The sequence below is a fragment of the Nannobrachium achirus genome (assembly GCF_963921795.1).
Source record: "Nannobrachium achirus genome assembly, chromosome: 4".
Lineage (NCBI taxonomy): Eukaryota > Metazoa > Chordata > Actinopteri > Myctophiformes > Myctophidae > Nannobrachium > Nannobrachium achirus.
Genome location: NC_137813.1, coordinates 55,491,233 through 55,502,013, shown reverse-complemented (window position 1 = coordinate 55,502,013; position 10,781 = coordinate 55,491,233). Strand labels below are relative to the sequence as shown.

The window sequence follows — 10,781 nt, the reverse complement described above, 5'->3', positions numbered from 1 at the left end:
ATGGGAATGGTTTAATATTGTGGCACGTTTAATTGATCATATCTCATATTAATATTAGTGTCTCTATTGAACACTGCATGTGCAAACATGTTTTTGTAACACAGGGAGTAGAGTAGATGGAGAGAAAAACAGATCTCCGATCTCATCTCATGCTTGTGTAACTTGGAGATAGCCTACAAAAACGGACAGATCTCCCCATCTCAGTCAGTGCTTGTGTAATTTGCGGGGAATATATTAATCTGACTCTGATTACAAACCACTTTACTCCGACTTCTATGTCCTATATGCCAGGGAGAACATAACCCAATTGCGAGCTTGTTGATTTTTGGCACTGCATAGATTGGCAATTTGGTGTCGTAGACTGAATATGTGGTCAACGTAAAGAGTAAAATTGGGTCCCGTTTTATTCCAGAGGTTTTGAAGAGGCAGGAGGAGTAGTTTAGACGAGGTGGCGAGCTACAGTAGCTCCGTAGAGCACATCGGTGCGTTAGCCAGTCATTCATAATAGGCTTGTTATCTTAATAAGTGAACTTTCCGACTGTGGTCAACGTAAAGAGTAAAATTGGGTCCCGTTCAGAGGTTTTGAAGAGGCAGGAGTAGTTTAGACGAGGTGGCGAGCTACATTAGCTCCGTAGAGCACAGCGGTGCGTTAGCCAGTCATTCATAATAGGCTTGTTATCTTAATAATAAGTGAACTTTCCGACGGAAAGTGAACCAGTTAGTGAACGATTGCGTTCCAGAAGTCCTTCTGATGGATTTTTCTTGGCTGTCGAGTGTTTTATCGTCCAAAAAATCGCTCTGAACGTGATTTAAACGATAGTATACTGTATACGCTGTATTAAGTCAATGGGGAAAGGCGCTCTATTTTTCCCCACGCTCAAAGCGGATGTGACGTTTATGGGCGTTCCTTTCTAGCTCCGTGTTGGTGTATGGCGCACAGGTTGGTGTCCTCGAACAGACCGACCAGATAAGCCTCAGCAGACTCCTGCAGAGCCATGACGGCGGAGCTCTGGAAGCGCAAGTCGGTCTTGAAGTCCTGGGCGATCTCCCTCACCAGGCGCTGGAAGGGCAGCTTGCGGATCAGCAGCTCGGTGGATTTCTGGTAACGACGGATCTCCCTCAGAGCCACTGTACCAGGGCGGTAACGGTGAGGCTTCTTCACTCCACCGGTTGCCGGCGCGCTCGAGCCGCCTTGGTGGCGAGCTGTTTCCTGGGCGCTTTACCGCCAGTGGATTTGCGAGCGGTCTGCTTGGTTCTTGCCATGGCTTCTTCTGGCTTTGTTGAGCTTGGAATGTAAGAACAGCGCAAACTGCTGCCTTTTATCCGTGTCTGCGAGACGCCGTCATTCTCTGATTGGTCAGTCGTCAGGAACCTCCTTCTTTGGGGAGGTACCATAAGTCACTTGCTACCGATTGGTGGGGAACACTACACTTCACACAGGAGCTGATGAAAATAGATTTGTTGTATAAAGAATATACATATTCTTTATACAGTATGCATATCTTGTCTTTACACTCGTCTAATTCATTTTTCCAATTACATCAATGTGCTCAAAGATCTGCCATCATGGGCCTATCATGCTTATAGAAAGTCAATTAATCCCACAAATAAATACACCCACAGTATACACCGTTATGCTCAGTTATGTATTGTTGACTGAGAAGGCATCTTGTCTCAATAATATTTAACATGAATATAATATGTTAAGATATAGTAGTATCAGTTTTCAATATAGACAATTAACTGAGGCACTATCCATGCATGCTATAGCATACATTGACTACAAATAAGTGTTATGTCCATTATGTACAAAATGAGCTTATATAAAACGCACATTTTAATTAAATTGGGAAAATATTCTTTAAATTGAAAGAGTGGGTGGCTCTTAAAAGAGCCTTTGTGGGGTATGTCAAACGAATGAAGTGGGTTTATTTCTTGGCGGCTTTCTCGGTCTTCTTGGGCAGCAGAACAGCCTGGATGTTGGGCAGAACACCGCCCTGAGCGATGGTCACTCCACCGAGCAGCTTGTTAAGTTCCTCGTCGTTGCGGACGGCCAGCTGGAGGTGACGGGGGATGATACGAGTCTTCTTGTTGTCCCTGGCAGCGTTTCCAGCCAACTCCAGGATCTCAGCGGTGAGGTACTCGAGCACAGCCGCCAGATAGACGGGAGCGCCGGCACCGACACGCTGAGCATAGTTGCCTTTACGCAGCAGCCTGTGGACACGACCCACGGGGAACTGGAGCCCAGCACGGGATGAGCGGGTCTTTGCCTTCGCCCTGGCCTTTCCGCCGGTCTTGCAGTTTTTTGCAGTTTTACAGGCATTTTAAGCTTTTACATTCATACAAAACAGAAATAGGCATGTCAATACATAATAATTACATTATAAGTGCAGAAAATATATGTAAGGGCATTACTTTTTTTTACTTTTTTAAACCCCCCCCCCTTTTTTTTCAACATCTAGCCCAAAATAGTCCGTTTAGATAGAAACCACATAACATATAAAAGACAAGAGTAGAAATATAATAAATATAATTCAAAATTACAAGGTCAAAATGTGCCACGGCTTGAAGATATTCAGTTTTGAGTCCAAAGTTCTTTGTCTCTTCAGTTCCGTGACTATTTGCTTAAATACCACCTCTCCAGAGATGGCCTCTTGCTTAATTGTCATAGCACAGCGAGTGTTCCACAGTTTGTTAACGATGGTGCATACCACAGACCAAAAGAAGTCCTGGTCCATGGTCGAAAGTTTCTCTTCAAAAACACCGTACATAACTGCGTTATAGCTTATCTTTACTGTGACACCAATACGGGCCATTTCCCCCCACACATACTGTGACCTGGGACAATCAACCAGCAGGTGCTCTATTGTTTCATCCTCGTTACAATACACAAAAGGGCATTTAACTGTTGTTACAAAACAACTCCATTTGACAACTGCCCTAACGGCTAGTCGTCTTACAGTAACAAGCCACATGACGTCTCTCTTTTTTTCTGACAAGTTTTTACTCCATACATTTTTTAGACACACCTGCTTCTGATTGTCGTCCAGATTTCTATAGGGGAAAATGCCACCATACAAGTCATCACATATAACACCATATATTTTCTTACTCGACATTTCAGTCCAATCGATACTCAGATGAGCAGAATTACACAATAAATCACCGTACATTATCTTAAAATAAGGAAAAGAGCTCCTTGCTCGGCCCTTCTTTTTGGTCCAGCTAAAGCCTCGCCAATCCATACTGCACTTCTTTTAAAGCCTGAAGGGACATTTTTACAGAAGGCAATTTTTAGTTTTAATCCCAGGTCAACAGCACCAAGACCTCCAACACACTTATTTTTATACAAAAGGTTTCTTTTGGTCACTTCCCTGGTATTTTTTTTCCGATCGCCAAAATAAAAGCCTGGTTCACGAGGCTACTTCCCTGGTGGTTCCCCAAATAAAGTTGACCAATAATTTATTTAACTTTTTCAGTGTCTGGTCCTTGGGAGGAAAAATGGTTGCTAGAAATAGTAGTTTTGATACAACACATGATTTTATAATTATAATCATTCACTTCTCCAACCCCTCCCATTCATTCCATCTCAGTCTGCTCTTTCACTGCATGCAGGAACCCACACAGACAACAGCAACACATTTGTATAATGACTTAAACTTATACACCTACTGTAGGCCTACTAGGTAGCCTACTACTTTACTAAGCACTGCTGAATTAATGAACATAGCCGGTTCAACCCCTTTGAACGCTACATAAGCCCCTTTTCCACCACAGGGCCGAACCAGAACTAGAACCAGAACTTTCCAGAACCAAGAACCCTCAAGAACCTGTGAAGTTCCAGGACCAAGTTCTGCTTACATTTCCATATTAGTGTGGGGATTTCAAATGCTAGGGCGCCCGAGCCGACGACCTTCGGGGTCGCCACATCGGCCAAATCAAGTTATGGGCTCCCATTGACTTTCTATACAGGAGGATTTTTTTTGGGGGGTATTTAAGTAGGATCTGAGGGGTCTAACTAGGGGTTTGTCATGATGCTGAATCCATTGCAGGCATTTGTTTTGCACAAAAAACATTCCTTGGGCTAGAAATGGCCTCAGAAAACGATGCATGTATGGGTGAACATTCATGTTAGTCGGAGGCCTTAGGGTTTTTTTTCTCATGCTAATCAGTCTATAAGTGCAAAATTTTGCACAGATGTAGCTCAGGGCATGGTCTAATGATTTAGCTAGGGCGCCCGAGTCGGCGACCTTCAGGGTCACTTCTTTAAGTCACAAGTCCGAAGGTTCATTAGTCCGAATTTAGTTAGGGCATGGACCGTGGTGTGGGCGTGACTTATGGCGTATTCTCCTTCTTTGAGCCTTCTTGTCTCAATGAAGGAAAGACCCAGCCTCCCCCAGCCAATCACAGTCAAAGTACGGTAGTTGTGCCACGTGATCTGGGGAAAAAACATTAACCCTTGTTGCTGGCGGCCGATGAAGTGTGTCACTAGAGACTCTCATCTTTCATATTGGGCGCATGGTTTGACATTCTCACACCAACACAGAATTAGGAAAAAAATTGTAAAAGAAAAATGTAAAAAGTTGGTGGGTAAGTCGATTTTTAAAGGTGGCAGTAAATGTGTGTTAAGAGGTGGCTTAAAGCAAACCAGATTTGTAATCATGAGTAGCCTAATTACCGGTCCATCTGACACTGCATGGTGTCATAAGTTACTGATTTTTCCTTACTATTACTACTTTTTACTACTTACTATTTACTACTTACTATCGACTACTATTTACCATTTACTATTAACCAGTTTGAGTGTATTGCATGTGTTGTGATGTATTTGTGTTGTAATGATTTTCTGTTTTTCTTTTTTAACATTAACCACTTGGACCCCAGCACCCCTATTCTTGAAGGTGTGTTTCCTAAACCCACCAGGCTTGAGTTAAGACCCGCCTCGCAGAAACGTGAGAACTTCCAGGAGTGGCTGAAATCCTTGCCGGTCACATGGAGGATGAAGTCAGACCTAGTAAAGGCATGAAGACAATCTTAAAACTTTTACTGAGAAAAGCCTGCATTTGCACAATGCACAGCTATTACAATAAACTGTGCTAAAAAAAACTACTTTGTACTGTGCTTAAAAAAGGGAAAACTTTGTAACTTTGCTAAAGAGAAAAACATACTGAGAAAGCTTTATCTTCATGCAAAAAGTGTATTTATTACTTCACCGTGACAAAATCAAAAATATAGGCCTGTTGGGCTCCATAGACAATCAAACATTTACTACAAACAACTCGCGCCACATCATGCTTGTTCAACAGCGTAACCTGGCTTCGGTCAAAACCATTCGCCCTTCTGGGTCAAAACCTACCAAAGGTGCCCGTGAACTTGACCCTTTTATACTCTACAGCGCCACCGCATGGTCACCCCACTTCATTGCACATGTTTTAATCATTTCAGGCTCTTACAATAATAATAACTAGAAATTCGCGGCCGCTAACGCGGCTGCTCACATCTAGACTTCACGCCCTGGCGCTCAGCTGATCGTAGCCATTTAAGATACAGAACTGTTTCGAAACAGCAGCGTTTCCAGCAATATTAACGTGGGCACTGCAGTGTAGAGAGAGAGAGAGAGAGAGAGAGAGAGAGAGAGAGAGAGAGAGAGAGAGAGAGAGAGCTGAGATAGCTGAGATAGATAGATAGCTGAGACAGGACTGCTCTATATTTGATCAAGTAGCTGAGACAGGACTGCTCTATATTTGATCAACATAAGGGATATGGGTTTAAAGTCAGATTAATATGTTTTCAATACCTTAATGTCAATATTTATCAGCTCCTTCGGGGACGGATACAGGTCCAGTACTTTAACAGAGAAGTTCTACATTGCAGTATTGTGAGCTTGTAGATCTGCTATTTTAATATTTGAAAAGGGACATTCTGCTTAATGAGTACTTTTACTTTTGGTACTAAGTAGTCTACATATTAATACCAATACTTGTGTTCTTTCATTCAATTTTGAATTCTGGACTTTTATAGCTACTTGTAAGGGAAGCGTGATTATGGATCCCACTGGGAAAGATGGATAACCACGCCCCGGACTCATTTTTGGAGCTTGTGATTGGCTGAACCGGACGTAGGGAGCGCTCCGTTGTAGTCACTTGGACCGCGCGAGGTGCACCAACACCCAATTATCATTGCGTTTATCGTGCGCTTGCCCAGGCCTTACGGCCTGGGCATAAATAGAACGATTGCATTCACCACGGCTTCGTAACGGGCACTCGGGCACTCGGGCACTCGGGCACTCGCGCCTGCGGCGCTCGGGCGCGAAGAGCAGGACCAAGGTCCGCTGGCCTTCGCGCCGCTTGCAATGTCGTGGACAATAACTGAAAACGAGCGCTCTATGCCGTTTCCATCCATCTTTCCCAGTGGGATCCATAATCAGGCGTAAGGCGTGGAATGGTCACCGCAAAGTATGGTTACTCCACTACATTTATGCTGTGAGAACTTGTAGATCTGCCATTTTCAAAATACTTTATTTGAAATATATTGATTGATACCAGCAATACTTTTGTAGGCCTAATTGTACTCAAGTAAATGTTGAATTGCAGACTTTTTCTTGCAACTGAGTATTTATACACTGCTGTAGCCTACTGATACTTTTAGTTAAGAGTAAGTAAACTTTTAGGCTATTTTATACTCACACTGACACACACACGCGGATCGCAAAAGGCGACGGAATTAAATAAGTCCTTTTTCTGCTGTAAGCTGCATTTTTAATTGCAGCTTAATTGCAGGAAATGCAGAAAGGGTAAAGTAGAAGGTTTAAAACACCCTATTCCTATCATATGCACTGCAGTGTGTGGTGTGGAGTCCTGGCTCCCTCGGAGTAGGAGGAGGGGACAGACAGAGTGGCTCCGTTCCAGCTCCGGAGCCTCCGTACGGAGGACAGGGATAAGTTTGACTGCTTTTGTGGACGCACAGACAGAAAGAACGGAAAGGAGGCAGGAGTCGCACGCTAGCTCTCTCTCTCTCCCTCTCCCTCTCCCTCTCTCTCTCTCTCTCTCTCTCTGCTATCTCTCTCTATCTTTCTCTCTCTCAAGAACGTCGAACTGCCCCCCTCCCCTTTGTTGATTGATTGATTGAAGACTTTATTAGAAGTTTGCATAGGAAAAGGTACAGTTTCATGACGGTACAGTTCACTGGTACAAGGTCTACTAAAAGGAGATCCATGAAAAGACTAAGCTTATTTCCACTGGAAACCATTGAAGTATCTCATATAACATTGAATGACAGACAAATAGAACACAGTACTATGCAGTAGATATGTAAAGAAAAACAAAATAGAAGACAGTAAGTCAAAACAAACAGTATATACAAAGAAGGGGCAGGGGAGGGTAGGGTTGGGCTAGATTCTTTTTTACCAGTTGCTAACGGCTGCTGCCTGTAAGTGGTTTTTCAGGGCAATTTTAAAGGATGCTAGTGATCCACACTCCTTTGTGGCCTTCGGTAAGGCTTTCCACATTTTGGTGGTATAGCAGAAAAAAGAGTTTGACCCTTTGTTGGTTTTGACTCTGGGTTGAAAGTGATCTGTGGCGCTGCCTCTGGTGTTGTAATTATGGACATCCTTAATGTTTATAAAGTATTTTGACAGGTACTTGGGTATCATAGTGGTGTAGTGTATCTTGTACACCAGGCCCATTGCAAGTTGCTGTACTCTGTCAACTACTCTGAGCCACCCCACTCTTAACTGGTGAGTAGCGGTGAGGTGAGTCTGATAGGGAAGTCTAAGCAGGACCCTAATTAGTTTATTTTGGGCTGTTTGTAGTTTAGTTTTCAGGGCTTGTGGGGCGTCACAATACCATACGTGGACTCCGTAGTCAAAGAGGGGCTGGATTATTGCACCAGCTATGGTCTTCAGTGTGTTGGAATTGACCATCGGGGCGATCCTCTGTAGGAAACGAGTTCGTTGGTTGATTTTATTTATTACTTTAGAAGTCATCTTTTCACTGGAAAGATTAGCTTCAAGGATACATCCTAAGTAAGAGATTTCGTTTTTTCGTGTTATGACCTTGTCACCCACTTTGATTGTGAAGTTATCAACTTTTTTGAGGTTATGATTTGATCCAAAGAGGATGGACTCTGTTTTACCCAGGTGAATTGATAATTTGTTGTCGTTAAGCCATGTGCAGATCTTACTTAGTTCAGAGTTAAGTGTCTTCTCAACCTGCAAGTGGTCCTTGCCCGAGACTAGGAGAGCCGAGTCATCCGCGAACAGGAACAGGTTGCAGTCACAAGCAGATGCCATGTCGTTCACGTATATTAGGAACAACAGAGGTCCCAGTATGCTACCTTGAGGAACACCACAGTTTACCGGGAGGGGGGGGGACAGGGTACCGTTAATCTCCACCACCTGTTCCCTCCCCACCAGGTAAGACTGCATCCACCTCACTGCTGCGCTGTCAAGACCGATGGCTTTTAGTTTCTCAATCAGAATAGAATGATTTACGGTGTCAAATGCCTTCTGGAGGTCCATCATGACCATGCCGCTATATTTGCCGTCATCCGCTTCGCGTTTGATTTGGTCAGTCAAATAGAGAAGGCATGTGTCAGTGGAATGAGATTTTCTGAATCCAGATTGGAACTCGTAAATCAGATTATTCTCATCGAGATATCTTGCTATCTGTTCGTAGACTATTTTCTCCATGACTTTGGATATGGAGCTAAGAATGGAAACGGGACGGTAGTTTCCAGGGTCTAGTTTGCTACCTTTTTTATGCAGGGGGGTTACTTTTGCTAGTTTGAAGTCCTGTGGGACATGACCCTGTTCGATGGAAAGGTTAATTATGTGGGTAATTATTGGAGCAATGGTGGCGGCTGAATCTCTGAGAAATCTAGCTGGAATTTTATCAAGGCCAGTGGCCTTGTGTTGAGGTAGGGCACTCAGTTTTTTAAACACTTCATCAGTTGTCACTGTGGCAAGTTTAAAACTGTCTTTTCTGACGCCCAGTTTATTGTAGAATTTCTTAACAAATTTTACACCATACCGCCCAGATGGGGCGACCAGTTTTTCAACCAGCGAACGGGCCACGGTGGTAAAGGTTTCCCCCTCCCCTTCCCTTCCCTCTCCCGGCAGTTGGAATGCGCTGTTTGTTGATGCCCATTTGTGATGTAAATCGCGTCGCGACTGCACCGCGGAACTATTTGGAAGTCTGTGTTTCGGCCGGAAGGTTTATAATGGACGTACTATGATGTAAAAAAGTTAAAATTGTACATTGTGCAAGTACAGTAAGTGCAGCTAGGAACGTAGGGGAAAAATGCAGCGATCTATGTGTGAAAGGTGGAATCTGTAGAAGCAGTGGTGTGAGAGTCTATCAATGACATGCTTAAACGACACCATGAACTGGGCTTGTCAATTAGTTGTGGGGTAATAATAATAATAAGGGTAATAATAATAACTAGAAATTATTGTTCCTTCGAAAAATTGTGGGCTTGCTTTAAGCCAAAAAACAATATGGTATAATATAGCTGCAAGCAGCAATAAAGTGACCAAGCGAATGTGAAAAGGGTGCCACGTGTTCATGGGCCTTTCACGGCAATCGGACACTGCACGCGTGATTTGAGGCATTTTGTTCCAAAAATGTGTTATGCAAAAGTTGACCCGTTGGTGGCGCTATAACAGGCCAATACGAGAAGGGTGGCATTTGTTCCTGCTCAAAATGATATAGCGCCCCCCTTTGGCCAATTGGGGTAAGATTGGTTTCAGTGATAATTGGACTAACCCTATACACTCTACAGTATTTCACCATGAAAATGTGACTTTGCATGTATGTTTTAGAGGCAGAAGAATAATTTGCATAAAACTGCAATATTCATTGAATTATAAAAAAAGAATGTTTACATAAAAAAAAAAAAAAAAAAACGACCAGACAGATCTTTAGATATCGGTCCAAAGTTCATGTAAAAAAAGTTCTGTGCACGTGACGCGAAAATCCCAGGATAAAAACGTGTTTAAGCGTTTTACGAAAAACGTTTTGTGCAGTAACGCGCAAATCCCAGGAGGAGATAGTCAAAGTTGAGTGTCAAAGTTGTGAGGAGACCATGTCATGAGGAGACCATGTCCAGGTTTCATGGCTATAATAATCAATATAGCAGCAAGAAGTGATAAAGTGGACGAAAACTTCTCAAATCATGAACACAGCCAGCATGAAATTTTGCATGCACATTCCCACTAGGTCAAGGAACAGAACTAGGTCAATTGGCCGCCTCCAGCGGGTCAACTTTAGCAAAACACATTTTTTTGGACAAAATGCCTCAAATCACGCATGCAGCGTCCGATTGCCGTGAAAGGCCCAAGAACACGTGGCACCCTTTTCACATTGGCCTATTATAGCGCCACCAGGAGGCCAAAAAAACCTACCTGACCTGCCGGAGACCTGTTCTCGGAAGAATACTGCTTCTAGTTTTTCTTTGTTTTCTTTTCCCAGTATTCTTGCTTTTCCTGCTTTTTTCCGTTGCTGCTTTTTAGCTTTCCTACTTTTTCCTGGCTTGGCCACTTTATCACTACTTGCAGCTATATTTGTTGCTTGTAATTGAATATCCGGCTTTAACCATTCCCAATCTGGAGCCGGCACTGTGCATCAAACCCAGGAGTTGACTGCCAGACAATTATTATATCACCATAATGTTATACTGTATCATTGACCTAAAAGGCGTTATATTAACAAGGATGATGATTAAAACAATTACGTTATGTCTGTATCAGGTGGACCTGACTTGACTTTAGACAGCTGGACAAC

The 10,781-nt window shown here is 43.2% G+C and overlaps 2 protein-coding genes across 2 annotated transcripts in view; one reads left to right on the top strand and one right to left on the bottom strand.

Moving 5' to 3' along the window:
* The window catches only part of LOC308284040 (histone H1-like), a gene marked incomplete at both ends in the record, with an annotated part of 409,737 nt that overhangs the window by 109,593 nt on the left and 289,363 nt on the right, over nt 1-10,781 (top strand). The gene's annotated exons all lie outside the window — the stretch shown is intronic.
* Nucleotides 1,929-2,669, bottom strand: LOC308284152 (histone H2A-like; the record flags this gene model as incomplete). The annotated part of the gene is made up of 2 exons (XM_080724702.1): nt 1,929-2,294; nt 2,634-2,669. 2 exons carry the CDS (start codon nt 2,667-2,669, stop codon nt 1,929-1,931), a joined length of 402 nt encoding a protein of 133 aa, XP_080580828.1.